Source organism: Thermobia domestica, chromosome 9 (assembly GCF_964235325.1).
Source record: "Thermobia domestica chromosome 9, izTheDome1.hap1.1, whole genome shotgun sequence".
Lineage (NCBI taxonomy): Eukaryota > Metazoa > Arthropoda > Insecta > Zygentoma > Lepismatidae > Thermobia > Thermobia domestica.
This window is the reverse complement of record NC_137462.1, coordinates 40,307,526-40,328,275: the sequence shown is the minus strand read 5'-3', so window position 1 is coordinate 40,328,275 and position 20,750 is coordinate 40,307,526. Positions and strand designations below refer to the sequence as shown.

At 34.4% G+C, this 20,750-nt stretch overlaps 1 protein-coding gene across 1 annotated transcript in view; it reads right to left on the bottom strand.

Annotated features, from left to right (window-relative positions):
* Positions 1-20,750, bottom strand: part of LOC145660796 (putative fatty acyl-CoA reductase CG5065) — an 86,297-nt gene that overhangs the window by 31,932 nt on the left and 33,615 nt on the right. Inside the window, exons 2-3 of the mRNA XM_081726205.1 lie at positions 13,389-13,637; positions 8,036-8,181 (exon numbers count right to left, since the gene is read on the bottom strand). Coding sequence (XP_081582331.1) covers positions 8,036-8,181; positions 13,389-13,637 — 395 coding nt within the window. The remainder of the gene's footprint in view (positions 1-8,035; positions 8,182-13,388; positions 13,638-20,750) is intronic.

Here is a 20,750-nt window from a genome sequence, read left to right as displayed (position 1 = left end):
TACTTTCTTCTCAACATCCGTTTATGTGACCAAGATCACAAACTGGTTCCTTGTAACTTTGAATTCAACATAATGGAAACCTAATTTTGTTCATATTAGTTAGTCTCTTATACCTTATAACGACTCACCAAAGGTAGTCGTCAACCTGGTTCGGCTAATGATATAAGTAAATCTTGAGTGGTAGTAATTGTTTACACATAAAAATATCTTCAATAATTATATACACTATTATTCTCACCTTTTCTATCGAAATTACAAATCGATGATCGGTATTAAATGATTTATTAGTTGATACTCTTTTTAACGTATTTTTACACAAACTGTCTTGTAAGCACACATGTTAAGTTAGGTATCTATAAACAACTACATAGCAACGAATTATACAGTAATGTATATTTTTTTACATATATTAAAAACATTCTTCTTTTGTTATTTTTTAAATTAACATTATATCAAGTATAGTACTTGAGTATGAGCACTTTCTGCCCAAGGTACAGGTAATTATTAAACGATGCAAAGTATCTCGTTGTATAAAAATGTCGCCCGACGATGGGACTGAATATAAAAGTTACAAGCGAGCTTGGCTTTTATATTTAAGAACCATTGGTCCGTTTACAATAATGATGTTACATTACTTATGTCCTTTACATTTTGATCGCCCCTCGTATATATATATCTTCATTAAGCTTCATATATATAAATACATTTATAATAAATTTTTTATTCCATTATCATTTATCTTTTATTACAAAAACGTCGTCGCTTAATAATATAATTAATGAAGGGTGCGAAGCTAAAAATCGTAAGAGACAAATTACCTTTTAAAACATAAACCACAATGATTAGCAGTTTCAATCATTATTAAAACGGTGATGTTAAGAAAATAATATTTGATCTCTCCAGGGCGCATTATATAATAACAACATTAGCTGATGTTTCAAAATATACATTGTATCCATAAGGCATCAGAATATAGAAGAATCTTATTCGGGTAACATATAAAGTAGCGCATAAAGACAGTCGTCGAATAAATAGCTTGATAGAATAAACCTTATTCTTAACATAATCTTTGACAACAAATTCTCAACACAAATACCTATAATATAAATAACCTTTGCCTTTAATCAATTATAAATCGAATTATAATTCTTCACATTAACAAGAGAGAATTAAAATCATTTGAAAATTATCATTGGTTAATGAGAATTAAAGAAAATTAAATTAAGTAAAAATCAAAAATTAAACGTAACCTACGTTCAGACGAACAAAAGGAAGAAAATAAATCTATTTTTACACAAACAGCAAACACCCTTATATATATATATATATATATATATATATATATATATATATATATATATATATATATATATTAGTCTCCTTCATTCTTATTAATTTGAGCAAGAATGTCAGGTGCAACTAGTCTCTTCACTAAACGCATCCATTTTTCTCTTGTATATTGGGTAGGCCTCCAAACCTTCAACTCGTCTATATTACGAAGCCCAATTGACGTACCAGTTTTAGCGTTCAACAATTCAACAACTTTAGGGTTTATTTCCTTAAAACATAAATAAGGACCTGAGAAAATGTCACAAAATTTATAAATCTTCTTTAACAACGCATTACTTTGCGGATGTTGTTTAACAAAAACTAAGTCATTGATCTTGATTCGATATTTTCCTTCTTGCAAAGACTCTAATTGAGAATTACGTTTCACAAATTTGTTATGTCTTCGGATTTTTACCATATTCACTAAATTGGAAGAATCTACGATTGTTGAATCTTCTAACTTGACATTAAAATGTCGTTCCACAGGGAAAATCAAATCAGAACCGTTATGTACATTAGCAGGAGACACGCCTAAAGTGTCTGATATCGAATGATTCAAAAGATACGTGATTTGACTGACATGCTTAATCCATTCGGCATGTTTATCTTTACAAAAGTGTCGAAACAGCATACCAAAATTACAATGCACATTTTCTACAACAGAGCTGCTAGGGTGGTACGGAGTTACGAAATGAATTTTAATGTTAGCCTTGTTCATAGCTTTGATAAACACATCACTTTTGAACTGTGAACCATTGTCACATAATATGTGTTCGATAGGACCACAATGTGGAATGTATACGTTCAAGATTTTATTTACGATAGCAGCGGAAGTTGCTCTACGCAGAGGATAAGCTACCACATAACGCGAAAAGATATCCATGGTAGTAAGTAGATAAGTTTCTCCGGTAGCTGCTCTTGGTAACGGTCCATACAGATCGATAGATAGAAACGAATGTGGTCTTTCTGGCGTTATTGAGAGCATAGGTTTATGTACGGCCTGGTAGTTATGTTTGATTCGCATACATTCAACACAGTCCTTGATGTGATTCTTGATTTGAACTCTCATTCCTCTCCAATAAAAGGATTTGTTAATCAATGCACATACCTTTACATAACCAAAATGACCGAAATCGTCATGATAGGCTTTTAATATACGGGTTGTCAGCGTAGGTGGAATGCAAATTTTGTTTCTAGACTTGAATTTGAAATCTTTAATAAGTAGAATTCCGTTGGATAATTTAAATCTAGAATTCCATTGTTTGGGGCAATTACATCCCTCACTGCATGAAGACAAATGTTCCATGATTTGGTTATATTCCGGATAATTCATTTGATGATCTCTTAGATCTTCCATTGAAATGGTAGCTATTTCATCCTGCAAGACCTTAAATTCGTTGATGGACAAAATATGTTGTTCTTCTCCAGGAAACAGACGTGATAAGGTATCTACGGGTCCATTATATACCCCTTTAATGTGCTGTACTTCAAAATCATAAGATTGAAGCTCCAACGACCAACGAAGTAGTCTGTTATTATATCCTTGTATACTGTTAAGGTATCGTAATGAATTATGGTCGGTAAGTACTATGAAATGACATCCGCTGAGATATGGAGCAAATTTTTGTATCGCAAAACGTACGGCCAAAAGTTCGATTTCTGTCGTGGTGTATCCTTTCTCAGCTTTCTTCAAAGTACGGCTAGCGCAATGGATAACGGCCGGTTCCTTAATGGTTGGATTTGGTTGGCAGAGTACTGCAGAGATTCCAAGTTGAGAACCATCACACTGGACATAAAAAGGAACGTCATATCGAGGGTGATTCAAATGGATGTTTCGCTTCACGCTCTCCTTCAACTTATTAAAACTGCGTTCTTGAATCGGACCCCATTGCCATGGTACTCCTTTCTTTATAATCATAAATAAAGGCTGGGCTATCTCAGCAAATCGCGGGATGGCTTTGCGAAACCCATTGAAGAGCCCTAATACTTGCCGTGTCTGTTTCACATTTAACGGCGCGGGCAGATCCTCTATGGCTTGTACTTTAGATTGACTGAATTGTAAACCCGAGGCATCAATTTGGTATCCAAGAAATTCTATAGAATTTTGTAGAAATTTTGATTTCTGTAGGTTGATAGTAAGACCCGAACTTTCCAATCTATCCAAAACTATATCTAAGTACTTCAAGTATTCCTGCGGATTCCTTCCCATTATCAAGATGTCGTCAGCGTAGGTTATCACGTTGCTGCGTAAGTCTTGTCCTAAGACTTTATTTAAGCAGGAAGCTAACGCCGCACTACCATTGATAAGCCCAAAAACTACACGGTTGTATTCATATAAGTGACCTTCAAAACTAAATGCTGTGTACGGTTTCGAATCCTCATGCAATTCGACCTGATTATAAGCCATTACGAGATCTAAATTTCCGAAGACTGCATTCCCTGGTAAAGAGGCTAGTATTTCTTCCACTGGAGGATACCTCACTTGTTCCAGATCAATATGGCAATTCGTGCGTCTCAAATCCAAAACCACACGTAGAGAACCATTTTTCTTAGGAACTACGTGTAATGGATTAAGGTGAATGCTTCTTGAATTCCTAATGATCCCATCTCTTAACATATCTGTAATTTGCTGACGTACATTTTCCCTGTATCGGTAGGGAATTATATAGGGCTTAGTCACAATGGGTTTATCTGTCTTAACCTTAAAAGAATAAACAAAATCCTTACAACACCCAGGACGTTCTGAGAAAACATTTTTATGTTTATATAGAATATCTTTAAAGTGGGTTTTTACTGTATTATCTATAAAATCAAGACTACTTTCAAGTGACTTAACACACTCAGAAAACAATACATCATCCTTAGAATCCATCAAATTTTGTGTGACTTGCGTTAGTTGATCATTTAATTTATCGCTTTCTGAACTTACAGAAACATTATTCAATACATTAGGAACATTATTATATTGACAAGCAATATCATCAGATTTTGGAAGCAGTTTCTGAACGATTTCCTGAGGTATGCCGGGTATAGTTAACGTTTGATTTCTAAAATCAAGCATGACACGCAATTGAGATAATAAATCTAAACCAATAATTAATATTTCATTCAATTCCTTTATCACTAGAATAGGGATTGATATTTCAAAATCTTGAATAGATATTGTCACACGAGTAATTCCAGCTACTCTCTTTTTATGTTTGCCAGTAAAATCGACTATAATAAAATTCTCAACCTTTTGTAATTTAGAATTCGAGTAATTTCTAGTAATTGCTTTCCATGACGAATATGATAATAGAGAGGCGTTTGCGCCTGTGTCAAGTAGAGCTTCGGTGCTTAACCCATTGATTTTGACAGGTATTTTAGCTGTACTGTATGATTTTAAAAATACAAAATTTTCTTCAACATCAAAACCATCATTGACATTATCATCTACGGACAAACAACGATTTACTACAGGCATAAATTGATACTGACATCTATTGATTGCTATTTCCGAATAATTATTTACAGATATGTCATGTAAAAGATCGTTTTCATCATTAACATGAACACAAAAATTTGAAGATAAATGTTCATAAGAATCGATAGCTGATATGGGTTTGACATTATCGCATAAATTTGAAGGTAAATGTTCATGAGAATCTATAGCTGATATGGGTTTAACCCCTACCACATCAGCTGCAGTTAGTTTAAATTCATACTCGTGTATGGTTCCAATAAAGTACATTGTACTGCACAATCGTGATTATGTCCCGTATTGTTATTCTGTACAAGAATTCGGTCATTCTCTTGATTTTGATGCGAAGTGCCATCTCTTGAATTGCGACTACGTCTATCCATGTAGTTTACTGTATTCCTTGAATTTCGCCATGTATTTCGTCTATTTTTGAATCTATTTTGGTTATATGGTCTAACATAAGGATTGCCACGATTAATTAGGTTAGGTGGATTCCCAACATATCTTTGCCTAGTTTCCTCGTTCGGATTACTTAAATTCACTCGATTTAGGTTGTGTTTAGTATTGTTCGCATTACGGATATTTAGATTACGAACAGGTACAAAGTGATCTGAATTGTTTTTAATTTTGCCTGATCCCGCTTGATGATTCTGAGCATGGTATTGAGTTTCATAACATTGTACAAGCATTAATAAATGATTAAAACTCATACACTGGGAAGAAAACAGGATCTGTTGTAGCTTAAACGGTAGCAAATTTCGGATTGATGCAATTACTCTGGATTCCGATTGCAACATTTACGACTTTTAATTCGTTATATGTATTTACAACAAAGTCAACAACAGATTTGTGCAAACGAGGATTGAAAGGTTGATTTCTAATTGTGGCATCTCTGTTTGCAAGCAAAAAGTCATTTTCGTAATTTGCAATCAGCGCTGCTTTGAATTCTTCATATGTATTGACGTGATCTCGTACGGCTTTAAACCATAAAGAACATGGTGGGAGTAATAAATGAGGGATTAGTTTCATATATTGCGATTTATCTATACACATTATATTGCACTCGTCCTGAAATTTTTCTAGGAAAGAGGTAGCATTTTCGTTACATTTACCACTGAACTTACTCATAGCACATATTTCACTCATCTTTACACTTAACTTTACCTTTCTTTCACCTTTCCGTGTTCGTGTTGAGTGACAATTCCTACCTACTGCGTGATGTGTAGTTCCACCATCTCTTTTTCGCCCATCTGTATTCCTTGGATGAATTCCTTCCAAAATAATGTCCTCATCGGATGGGTTACTTGAAGATGAGATAATGTGAGGTCCACTTTGATCTGCTACGGGTGAATGCGAGGTCATCTCCTGTGAACAAGGGAACTCCAGATGATCATTAACCATGTTGTTGTGGTATGCGTTGTCCTTAATCTGTAGCATCCTGATTTCCTCTTGTAATGCAGATATCAACTGAGCATTCGCACGTATTTTGGTAGAATTATCCGTGACCTGAATCTTTTGTTGCCGTATAGAAGATTCTATTACTTCCAAATCCTTTTTTACACAGTTGACTTCTTGAATTGTATGGTTGTAATTATCCTGGCAATCTTCAGATACTCTTCTTATCTTTTCATCGAACTGTGATGTAATGTCACTCACCGCCTGGATAATAGATTGTTTCGTCTCTCCGGATGTCTGCTCCAATCGTTTACTTAATTCCTCGTACTGTTTACTGGAAGTCTGCTTTAATTCTTCATACTGTTTACTGGAAGTCTGCTTTAATTCTTCATACTGTTTACTGGAAGTCTGCTTTAAATTTTCCGACATCTGGGCTAAACTTTGTTCCAATCGTTGTTCTTGTCTCTGTAAAGCCATTAAGATTTTGTCTTCTAACGTTAACATTTCGGATACAACAGGGGCTGTATTTTGTTCTTCGTTACCACTGTCACCAGTTTCTTTTTCCATTGCCTCACCGATCATCATTTTTCTTGCGATTATTCTACCACTTCTAAGTACAGTAAAGTTCGTAGTCATGAACCTTATTACAGAAGTAAATTCACCCTTACTTTATACTTCAGGATATGAATTTACAAAGTTCCCGGGTGAGGTAAACCAAAATTTTTATAACGACTCACCAAAGGTAGTCGTCAACCTGGTTCGGCTAATGATATAAGTAAATCTTGAGTGGTAGTAATTGTTTACACATAAAAATATCTTCAATAATTATATACACTATTATTCTCACCTTTTCTATCGAAATTACAAATCGATGATCGGTATTAAATGATTTATTAGTTGATACTCTTTTTAACGTATTTTTACACAAACTGTCTTGTAAGCACACATGTAAGTTAGGTATCTATAAACAACTACATAGCAACGAATTATACAGTAATGTATATTTTTACATATATTAAAAACATTCTTCTTTTGTTATTTTTTAAATTAACATTATATCAAGTATAGTACTTGAGTATGAGCACTTTCTGCCCAAGGTACAGGTAATTATTAAACGATGCAAAGTATCTCGTTGTAACCTGTGTCTTACATTACGTTAAAGTTGATTGATTCTCTAAAATTACAAAGGTATAGTGGTTCAATAATGGAGCGTTTACCTCTGATTCTTGATCCGTATTTCGATCTCATCAAACAACAAGTGAGCTTTGTGGATGACAAAAATCGTATGTGTGAATTTTCACGGAGTTCTCCTGTTTGCACTTATTTTTATCAGGCTACCTTTTCATTCGTTCTCATCATTACCGTCTCCTTTAGTTTATATGGTATAATCGCAGGATGTAAAACTGAAAGATTTTTTTTTCTATAGTTTCAAAACTATCACTCAAATACCTCATGGAGCTCCTTCCTGACTAAGCGATTAGCGTAAGCACCTTTCGCGTCGGAAACCCGGGTTCAGTTCCCGGCGGGAGCTCATGTGGTTCGGAGTCCACGTTAAGTAGTAAGTCCACGTCTCATTTAGCCCCAGTGCTGAAAGGTGCGTTAAATTAAAAATCAACTCAACTCAAATCTATCATCTATCTCTAACTGGCAAGTTTTCTTTCTTTTCATGTCATATGCATGTCTTCGATTGCCAGTGGAAAATTAATATCATTCAGATTTAATATTGAGCTGCAACTCCATATCTTTGTAGTTTTCGTGCTGAATTCCTAAAGAATCCGTTTTTAAAGAATCAAACAAATGGTGACAAACTGTGTCTCTTAGAGCTAAAGTGAACAAATATTTTAATCTTACCTTGATATTTCTTTTTCTCCCTCGGTACAGTCCATTCTAAATATCATTTCTTCCATTTCATTCAGTGAAATTTTTAGCGGATACAAAACTTCATCTATTTTACACCTGTCACAGTTAGAATAAGCAGTTGACACGTGAACAAATGCCTGAAAATATAATGTAAATAATAAAGTAAGATATTAACTTGTCATTAAATCTAAACGTTTATCCGTATTAATCAAGGATAACAAAGGTTCCAGATAATATTTTGCGGCACTACTTTGCATTTGATAAATTCGTGATTATTAAAGATGAATCTCAAAGTGTAGAAACTACATGAGAGTGTGATATTTGGAAATTTATAACCAATATTTTTAATAGTAATTCAAGTATAATGTTTTATGAAACATCTGGAAAGATTGTACTTCTCAGGACTTTATCCATCTCACGAAAATTTGACCTAATATACTGTACATACATTGAACAGGGAGAACACTGAGAAAGATATGAGTAGCATAGAATACCAAGGATATGTAAATGGATTTCCCTTTTAACCAAATCTTAATTTAAAGACATCATCATGTAGCGTATACCACATACCAAAAAAGTCAGAAAAATATTTCTTCCTTACAGAGATACAACGCTTCAAACAATGCAAAAGTGAGCTGTTTACGTCACGGCAACTAAAACAGGAAATTTGCAGTGACTTTACAGATCGGTATCATTCTGTGAGTCGCATTAGAAACTTGAGAGAATCTTTTCATATTGCAGTTTCTTACTGTAAACTACAAATAAATTTAGTGAAATAGTGTAACGAAAAGCTGGAAAGTAATACATTCATTGTATATAAACATAACATCTTAATAAGACCTATTCTCTTAAGTACATTAAACGTCATTTGTAATGGTTTATCATTACATATATTTTAAATACTTGTACACTTATTATTGTATTACTTGTATTGTTGGACTACTTTATTATTGTATTACACCAAAAAACATTAGGAGTCTAATCACTATATCAGTTCAAATTAAGTCACGCGCAGATTGAGAATACCTAGTCCACCATATAGTTTCTCTTTATTTTGATGATTTGTCGTGAATCTCCATGTTATTATACTACGGCTACCAATAAGCACTTTCTGCACAAAAAACTTTGAATTCATTAAAGTAGGACCCCCACATTACTTTACTATTTACTGTACACATTAGCAATTAGTCACTTGACACCATTGCTACAACTATCGTTATCTTAATGATATAGAAGTCGTATTATATAGTGCTTTACTTCTTTTTACTATATTTATACAAGGAAAATGTTGTCATGGTCACCGCGATGGTGCGAAACTGAGGAAAGCTGTAGCGAATAGAGATAGACAGATGGTTAGTCTGTAGAACATCACAACAACAAAAGTGGTCGAAATTTTTTCTTGTGACCTAGAAGCCGGTTCTAAAACCTGGGTACCATAATAATACATGGGCCTACATAATTATATTTTGGATTTAACTTATTTAGGAGCCAGACTCGTATTTCCAATCGCCTTGTCTACCTGCCGCTAGGGATTATTCGAGCCTGAACAAGAGAAATATTGACAGAAATGCATTATGTATTACATGTGTTGTTACTTTCAAACTTCAAATTTTTCTTTTCAATAGTCCCACACAAATTAGTGTTCTAAGTACATGAACATAAATTTATTTATATTGTTTCTCTCGTTAGCTCTGAGGTGATTTAGGTTTGGTATATGATGGTACATTTCTAACCGTGTAGACTGATTTCTCTTATATTGCTTCACTCACTGTAACAGAATACTGTGTTAATTACTCGTCATGACATATCACAAGCATTCATCATCAAAGGATACTGTGGATCAGTAGTGGAGGGCACACGTCTAGTGTAAGAGATCTCTGGTTCGAACCCACGTCAATGAGTTTTTAGTGGACAACATCGTGTGTGTGGGTTTTCTCGCGATTCTTGTGTTTCCTACCACATGGCCATTCCACCGATTCTTTTATAATCATTCACTCTTATTAATCAACCATCCCCTTTTGTCTATATGTCATATTTGTGGTTCATAAAAGTAGAAATTCATTCTATTTTATTCAGTAATAAGTCAAATGTAACTAGTTTGTTATCATTACTGTGTTACCATATCTGTTTATATGTAGGTTTAATTGTTAACTGATGTGTTCAAAACATTTTAGTCGATCTGTAAATTTTCACATGGACTAATATAAACAATTTACGAGTATATACCATAGGCTAAAGAAAACGACAGTATGCGCGAAGATATTGTGGTAATATAGGGGTCTATGCTAAGGTAAAAAGTAGTTCCATAATAGGCAGTGAATTCTCAGAAAGCTTTTTGAAATGATTATCATCATAAGTTTGTACGTCAACGTAGTAAAGAATTTAGGTTATTTTTACTTGGAAAAATGCTTTCTCATGTGTTAATTTCCTCGGGCCTCCCCCTGAACGCATAACTATCGAATCCACGACGAACTTGCATACACGAAATTAGAATCGTACTATCAAATCACTTTGATTTTATATTTGCTGTAGATTTTTCCTAAAGAATGAATAAAATTCGTTTCGTAAGGTCGGTCAGTGATCCCAAACATGGAAACATTAATTAGTTTATTACCTCAGGCTACAAACAATGTGAGTAATATTGCAACTTACTACAATACAACTTTGTCCTAATATACTCAAGTATATTCAAATAAATGGTAATAAATAAACAGACAAATAGCTTTATGTTCAAAGAAGCCTTAAGTCCTGTTTCTTTTCTTGTTCTGTGTGTGATTAGCAACATCATACACATTTGAAAAACATGCATCGTATCTTTCGCTAAGTAGTTTTCCTAGTGAGCGGCGCAGACATCTTTCCCTGTACCAACGTATGCCTTACAAACATGGTTGTCATGATTTCAGGAGCACAAATTCAATTGTAATTGAATAGTATATTTCGACTAAATAAAATCGTCCCATGAGAGAATAAAAATGTTCTTTGTAATCAGCTAGTTCGAAAGTTTCTTGAGAGCAATCAAAAAACCAGTGGAAATGTCCATTATCACCAAAAGACATAATGAAAACCGCTACTAGCTTTTATACCGTAGAAGCACACATACGTACATTATGTATATATATATATTGTTTGTATCATACTTGGAGAGAACGACGCATTGAAATGTTACTGTATTTTCTATGAGTACATTGCTCTTTCCTGATTATACCACCCTGTCTGGATTCCGCATTCTTTAGTGTACTGCCGGTTTCAATGATAGAAAACTGCTGAATTGAACCAAGAAAGTGACTTCTGAATAAAATCCAGACTACAGTACGGCGGATGATTATTCTTATTAGAACCTTTGTCCGACATTTTGGTGATCCTTAAGTGAAAGACATTGTATGAAAGGAGAAGTGGTTAGTCCGGTATGGACAGGAAAAGATGCATGTACACAAAGTCTCTTTGAGTATGGTATGACTTTCATCTTGGGCCAATAGACTTATTTGTCAATAGGAAGGGAATAAATTCGTGTGTAGAAAGGATAAATTTGAATTTCTTAATTTAATTCGTTCAAATGTTAGTTTACCAGAACCCTCAAATTCTTACTACTCTCCCATAAGTCTTATTACGATCCCAAATAAGTATGGTGGAGATGCTGGGTATCAATCCCAGTACCTCTCGCACACACACACACACACACATATATATATATATATATATATATATATATATATATATATATATATATATATATATACGTCGATAAAAATAGAAACGAACTGCAGCTGAAAATTTACATTATCGCCAAGTAAGCCACGTATCGGCCTAAGCTATTACTAATATTTGCAAGTTTTCCTTTCCTCCCGAAATGTCTAATTCTGTTATTGTATATTTAAGGGTCCACGATCACGCAACCTAATCAACACTTGAGACATTGGAGTTGAAATGCTTGCGATGATAGTCTTAAGACGGTATGGACAAACATTTTGGGTCGCTTTCAGCGTCCAGGTTTTCTGAGATGTGGATGTGCAAAGACCTCTGTCAAGTAACACAATGAAACGAAGAATTTGTAATACGTCTTCTGATATACTTTAAAACGGATTCATTGCGAGGATACAGACTTGCAATATATCACTATCTTATTAATTTCTGTTTGGTGAAAGTATGCAAGGACGTTACAAACAAAGATATCATATGTTAGTTTTCATATGCTCCATATGAAAAGATCTCTTAGATTTTCTAGTGAATTTCTAGATCTCACAAAAGGGTCCAATTTTTAGACTTTTAATGACTTTTCTTTTCTTTACTCTTTTAAGGAAAAGTCTATTTTGTAGACTAAACATAAAGGGCCTGACTAAAGATGTGCGCGTGGTATGTCAAGTTTAAAAATTAACTAATTTCTCAGACGAAGAATGTACCAAATTATGTGAATTGTAACAATCGCTTTGTCCATCAAGAAGCCTTTCTCCAAAGAAGATACTGCAGTCATTCAAGAAAGAACTTGATCAGAATGTTGACCTTTTAAATTTTATCAAATCTCACTTACTTCTTGAAAGCCAAATATTCTCAAAATTAAATGCAAACAACTAGAAACAGACATACACACTCTTGAATGCAGCATTATATTGACAATCCACAGGCAATATTTTGCAGTGATTCTTCGAATTAAGTGATATGCTATGACATTTTGCAGTGATAACTTTCCATACAATTCGTTGAATAACTTTCTTCATTGTACCCTGTATTTGTCAGCCTACTTAGTACATAATTTTGCATGCTTGAACACAGTCAGTATATATTCAAGATATTTTTGACGTTGGATAGAGGTTTAAGGCAGCAATTGTAAAAATGTGACTGTGAGCAATTGGAACTAAAAGTGATTACTCAGCACCTTCCCGAAACTGAATCTTTTCTGAATCTACTGGTAAAGGATTTCTACAAGAAGTTTAACATATTATCATTGAGTATCTGAATCTTTCAGGGCCTAATTTCAAAGATTTCAACATCCTTTCAGGCTTGTGCAAGATTGTCATGTGCAGTTTTTGAGAAAATCGGAAGAAACACGAACTTTTGTGTCGCTAGTAAGTATGTCATTTCTTGGGTGTTATTTTGCTGCTGGAAGAAATAGTTATTGATTTATATGGTATACAGCATAATACACTGTTATCTAACATATTGAAATGTGTTTAATCACAGTATCACACAAACTTTTTAGGCACATACTACTGCAATGTTCTATGTAATTATTAAATCAATGATTAGAGTATAAACACTGAGTACAAAGATCCAATTATTTAAACATTAACTTTATCCATCAGAAAACTCAACATTTCTTCGAAACTTGTAAAATTTTCAATTTACTTACAACAAGTTGAGTCATTTCCTTTGCTATATCCAGTAGGTTTCTGGTTCCAGAAATGTTAGTGACAAAAAGCGACCACGGATCGGTTATGAAGGATACCACTGCTGCCGAATGAAACACAACTGAAACATTCTCCACTAACAATTTGCGACTTTCAGAATCCAATCCTAATCCTTGAGAGGCAAAATCTCCCTTGATGGCAATCACCTTTTGAAATATTTCAGGTTTGGTTTCTTTCAGATGAGCGAAAAGCTGTTTCAAAGTAAAATGAATAAACAAGATATAAATAATATAAACAAACATCAGGAATAATAAATACATAAATTTCATTAAGTGCAAAATTAAAATAATAATTAATTACTTCTGAACTTTCTGCTGCGGATAGAAATGAGAAACTTTTCGAAAAATTAATTGGACCATAATATTATTGAATTATTAATAATTTGTAAATGATGTCGACTTATAACGATCGTGGTGTTGTGCTTTGTCGAGTGGTCAAGATAATGGTCCATCAGCCTCATGACTTGGATAAGCGTCGAGAGTCCGTAGCTTCTTTTAATTATTTGCATGATGTGGAAAAAAATTGAGTAAGTAGGATAATTTTAATTATACACGTTTATCTAAAAATTTAAAATGTGATATTAATGTTTAAATTATATTGAAGTCGATTTTTGTTCAGATAATATTAACTTTTCCACTAATTAATAAACGTACTCTCAATTTTACGTCACCTATATGACACCAAATTAGTTGAACGTTTAAGATGTAATTCATTGCGTTACTTGCACTGTAAAAATATTAAAAAGAGAACACTTTTTTTCTCAAACAACCAGAAATAACTCAATTTCAAATGTGTGAGTATTGAGGATTTCAAGCGATATTTCAGCCAACTTGACTTTATGTGTATATCGGATACTCCAGGAATAAGCCGAGGAAGAAAAGAAGTTTTGTCTTATTACTGTATTGTGCTTTCTCCCATGTACCAAATAGAATCACTTGTCATGACTCAGGAACACCACCTAGAATCCACCATTCACCTCACCTTCTTAATAATTATCCGTGCACTAAACTATAAAATAGCGTGGAGAGGCCAATCTATTCAATCGGGTCCTCAATTAGCAAGGATATCAATAACTGGCCTCTCCACCCTTTTTTATAGTTTTTTTGCACGGATAATTACTAGATATCCGTGCACTAATTTGGTGTCATATAGGTGGTGTAATTTGGTGTCATATAGTTTACTCTAGACCGTCTTCTAGGGCATCTGGTAGTAAGCCCAACACAATAATGCCAGAATAAGGAACTCAACAAACAAAAGGCGGTCTAGTGGTTAGCTAGAAGAGAACATACAACGTAAATGCCTGTTCTCACCTACACTCATGACATTTACTTTTACCATGTCCAATTACTTCAGAAGCTATTACTTACAGAGCATGATTCAAATCAAAAATGCTGCTTCTTTCTACTTGTTTATCGAATAAAGAAGTAAAACATACCCCTATTAGTTCACATGTACTATTAACAGATTTAACCTTCAATGTCTCGAATATGCTCCAGTTTTGTCTTTTGCGAACACGACGCGAAATGTAACACAACACGATTAATAGATCTTAACTATAGTATTAGCTTTTCAGAATGTTCGTTGCACGTAAATTTGTTTGTAACAGTTTCGTCAATATCCATCTTTCATGTGAATAGAATCTTACGTTCCACTAAACGATAGTTGATAAGTCCTTCCTCTGTGATTCCTCGTGTCGGAATAGTGCACCAATTTTAGTGAAGTTTTGGCACATGTCGGTTTTTCGTAGATTATCACAGGGTGCGCCACTATATATTATGTCACTAGACATAAACAAACATTAGTTTTTCGTTGCCACGTGACCTTGACAATAACAAACATAACACTGTCAAGCTGTAACACGCACAAAAACTTTAAAGGAGAACAGTAAAGCTCACACATATTCTACTTTGGTGGGCGAAATAAATTTGAAGGTCGGAAGCAGCTCAATTACGATCTAAGGCCTTGGTCGGAAACACGGAGATTGGACTAATTTATGATAATTACTGAAATTGTTCGCAGGATGGCTACACTGAATAAGTCTACTAGCAGATTTCTTATACTTGTTGAGGACCTCTGTACAAGATAAAGGTTTATCTGCGACATTGCTCAGAAAGGCCTAATTATGGAGATGGAGCAAATGTAATGCAATTAGTGGAATTGATAATACGGTGGGTTATCTTAAATTGTTACCACTAATTACCTTAAATTGAACTCACCTCTGTTATTAGCTTCGAACTAAAGTCCAATATATACTATTTTCTTGTATCGAGACTCTGAACACTATGCAAAATTTGACTGTTTATTTCCTTGACACCATATTGTATAAGTAAAATTCCAAGTATTCAAGTAAATTTTATTAATGGATAGATAAGAAAGAAGCATTCTCTGGATATGACTCGACTTGAATAGAACGTAAACATAAAATCACGGTTTGAAATTGCAGGAGGAACACCAATAATTAGAAATGTAGTACCTATTTATACGTTTGACTAGATTTTTATGTGACATAGACTATATAATTTATCACATAAAAAACAAGTATTTCAAAATCACGTTCAAGAAATCTACCGCACAAAAGGCCTAAACTTAACCTAAGATAACAGCATTACAATTTACTTATATACTATGATTTACATCGTTTTGTGTGTTTTATGATTGCCATAAGCATCACCATTTACTATCCCATCAGTGTGAATAGAGAGTGACTATTTTTAAGTTTTAAGTGGATGTTCTACTGTTTTCTTTAAATATCACTCAGCTACTGCTAAGCCTACTTTACCCTGTCCTCGATATATCTGAGTTTGTGTCACATTCGAGTCCGGTAGACATTCAATAGTGCGAGAAAGATTTGAATAAGTTACCGGTGTTTGCTTCATGGCTTATGGTTTGTTCATGATTCATACTTTTCCTACCTGTAGGGCCACAAAAATTTTCTAGTATCTAGACATCGAGAGAGCTAAATGAATTGCGATTTAGGGAAAGCCCGTCCAGAAAGCAACAAATAAAATCAATTACGAGTCGATGAAGCTGATCATGTATCCATTAGTCAATGTGTTCCATTAGGTTGTTTTTGTCCTTAATGGGCTTTAGTACCAGGAAATTTATTATTTCTCTGTATGTCTATGTTTCAATAGCGTGTAACTAAACAAGACTGAAAAGAGTAACATTTCTTTACTATCTATCTCATCATCAATTTGTCTCGCCTCTGTGGAAACGATAATTGCACTTGTGTATGTAATTAATTATCTTGCACATAATTTGTGTGTTTTCAGTGTTGCATCAAATGATCAGACAAGGATAACGAACTTGATGTTTCAAACAGCAACAGCGCCTCTGATTGTGAATAACTTTATTCTTACTATGTTATTGTTACTGTTTTTTTTATAATTAAGCATGTTCATAACTTGATAAACAGTAAAATAACTTGATAAACAACTATATCATATCACGTTATTTTGTATACACGACTCCAAAAGTGCAATACCACCTGCAATTCTCCTTTTCCTGCAACAGCAGGCAACCCAAAATGCTCGGCGCTTCGGTTGGTTGCGAATTCGAAAGGCGTTGGACCAAACCTCAATTTTGTAACAAATATATCAGTGTGGCAAACTGCAAATAAGAGAATAAAACAAATTGTTAAGAATGACAACTTTATTATTGTGACGGAGTTGGATGACATCAAAAGTTAGAAAATGATCTTACTTAAGCAGTTCAAACAAGATGAATGGTAAGAAACATATATAAGAGAAAACCATTTCTCTCTTTCCAACCGGAAGAGGAATTTCATAAAAAACAAAACATACATAATGTAAAGGTTTAATATAAAAGACAATCCCAAAATTTTCAAAGCTGACACCCGAAAGGAAAGAACAACTGAAACGAAATGAGTGAAATTGTGCACAGATATTGCAGACGTAAAATGAAGGAATACGGGTTTCATATTCTAATGAAAAACGGTTGGGTGGGGCATGGGCCCCTCCAAACATTTGATCACGAAACATCAAAAGTACTGGTAACAGGATGTCAAATGTGTATAAAGAACATAAAGAATTGCAGCGAAACTTTACGTATGGACAATACGAAAAAACAAACGAATACTTTTTTTTATTTTCTGCGGAATAACGGTTTTAGGGGGCAAAAGCCCCAACCCAAAATTTTGAAAGTTGACTCCCAAAAGGCAACAAGAAGTGAACCGAAGTAAGCAATATTGTGGAAAGAAAGTGTAGACGTAAAATGACAAAAAAGGGTTTTGATTTTTCCTTGAAAAAACGGTTGGGTGGGGCACGAACCACTCCAAACTTTGATCACAAATTATCAAAAGTGCTAATAACAGTATATCATGTTTGTAAAGGATATAGAGAATTGCAACATAATTTTGTGTATGGACAATACGCAAAAATAAACGAACACAGGTTTTTTATGTTCTGCAGAAAAAACATTTTAGGGGGCAAGATCCCCAACACAAAATTTTGAAAGATGACACCCGAAAGGCAAAAACAAGTTAACCAAAGTGAATTAAATTGTGCACAGATATTGTAGAAGTAAAATGACAAAAAACGGCTTTCATATACTCCTGCAAAAAAAAGGTTGGGTTGGGCAAAGACCCCTCCAAACCTTTGATCACGAAATATCGAAAGTGCTAGTAACACTATGTCAGATTTGTGTAAAGCACATGAAGACTTGCAACGAAATATTGTGTATGGACAATACGTAAAAAATAAGCATATACTGTTTCCTATTTTCTATAAAAATCTGTTTTCGGGGGCAAAAGCCCCAACCTAAAATTTTGAGTGTTGACGCCAGAAAGGCAGAAAGAAATGAACCAAAGTGAATGGAGTTGTGCACAGATATTGTAGACATAAAACGAGGGAATACAGGTTTAGTATATTCGTGGAAAAAAGGGTTGTTTGCGGCACCGACCGCTCCAAACCTTTGATCAGGATATATCGAAAGTACCAGTAACAGCATGTCAGATGTGTGTGTAAAGAACATGAAGAATTGCAACATAACTTTGTGTATGGACAATACGCTAAAAATAAACATATACTGATTTTTATTTTCTGTGGAAAATTTGTTTTAGGGGCAAAATCCCCCACCAAAAATTTTGAAAGTTGACACCCGAAATTCAAAAAGAATGAACCAAAGTGAATGAAATTGTGCACAGAGTTTGTAGACATAAAATGAGGGAATATGGGTTAAGTATATTCGTTGAAAAAGGGTTGTTTGGGCCACCGACCCCTCCAAACCTTTGATCACGAAATATCGAAAGTTCTAGTAACAGTATGTCAGATGTGTGTAAAGGACATGAAGAATTGGAAGATAACTTTGTGTATGGACAATACGCCAAAAATAAACGAATACTGTTGCTTTTACTTGCTGCGGGAAAACGGTTTTAGGGGGCTAAAGAGCCCACCTAAAAATTTTTAAATTTGACTTCCGAAAGGTAAGAAGAAGTGAACCAAAGTGAATGAAATTTTGCACAGATATTGCAGATATAAACTGAGGGAATACGAGTTTCGTATTTTCCTGTAAGAAACGGTTAGGTGGGCCACGGACCCCTTCAAACCTTTGATCATGAAATATCAAAGGTCCTAGTAACAGTATGTCAGATGTAAAGGACATGAAGGATTTGAACGAAAGATTTTGTATGAACAATACGCAAAAAATAAGCATATACTGTTTCCTATTTTCTATAAAAATCTGTTTTCGGGGACAAAAGCCCCAACCTAAAATTTTGAGTGTTGACGCCAGAATGGCAGAAAGAAATGAACCAAAGTGAATGGAGTTGTGCACAGATATTGTAGACATAACACGAGGGAATACAGGTTTAGTATATTGGTGGAAAAAAGGGTTGTTTGCGGCACCGACCCCTCCAAACCTTTGATCACGATATATCGAAAGTACCAGTAACAGCATGTCAGATGTGTGTGTAAAGGACATGAAGAATTGCAACATAACTTTGTGTATGGACAATACGCTAAAAATAAACATATACTGATTTTTATTTTCTGTGGAAAATTTGTTTTAGGGGCAAAATCCCCCACCAAAAATTTTGAAAGTTGACACCCGAAAGGCAAAAAGAATGAACCAAAGTGAATGAAATTGTGCACAGAGTTTGTAGACATAAAATGAGGGAATATAGGTTAAGTATATTCGTTGAAAAAGGGTTGTTTGGGCCACCGACCCCTCCAAACCTTTGATCACGAAATATCGAAAGTTCTAGTAACAGTATGTCAGATGTGTGTAAAGGACATGAAGAATTGCAAGATAACTTTGTGTATGGACAATACGCCAAAAATAAACGAATACTGTTGCTTTTACTTACTGCGGGAAAACGGTTTTAGGGGGCTAAAGAGCCCACCTAAAAATTTTTAAATTTGACTTCCGAAAGGTAAGAAGAAGTGAACCAAAGTGAATGAAATTTTGCACAGATATTGCAGATATAAACTGAGGGAATACGAGTTTCGTATTTTCCTGTAAGAAACGGTTAGGTGGGGCACGGACCCCTTCAAACCTTTGATCATGAAATATCAAAGGTCCTAGTAACAGTATGTCAGATGTAAAGGACATGAAGGATTTGAACGAAAGATTTTGTATGAACAATACGCAAAAAACAAACGAATACGCATTTTCTTAATTTTTGTGAATAAATGGTTTTAGGGGACAAAAGCTCCCACTCAAAAAATTTGAAAGTTGACGCAAGAAAGACAAGAAGAAATGGACCGAAATGAATGAAATGTGCACAAGTATTGTAGAGGTAAGATAAGGGAATATGTGTTTTGTATTCTTCCTGAAAGAAAAGACTGTTGAGTGGACCAAGGCTTTGAGGGGCGAGAGGTGTAGATAAAAGCGAATGAAATTGTATGTAGATATTGGGTGTGTAAACTTTGGCCCTTCGTGTTTCACATGTGTCGTGTCTCCATCCGATTTCTTTACATTTTTCAGATCAACTACAAGCCCAAACAGTATAGCGTTTTTTTTATATATATAAAATTTCAGGAGGCACTTTTAACCCTTATAATGTTTTTCGCATAAACAAAAATACGTGTCGATTTATTTCCAGTTTGCTCTTGATCTGCCAAATTTGAAGCAAAACGGATAGGGAAACTTGAGAAACACTAAAGTGCTTATTTCACATAGGGTGTATATAATATCTACACAAAAGTTCATTTGTTTCGATCCACTCCTTCCTGCGCTATTACGGAAATATCTACTTTTTTCAGATGGGGCCTAGGCCCCAACAGTGTTTTTCCACTGAAGTTGAAACACGTTTCATTTATTGTTTTGGAGTATGCAAAGTTTCG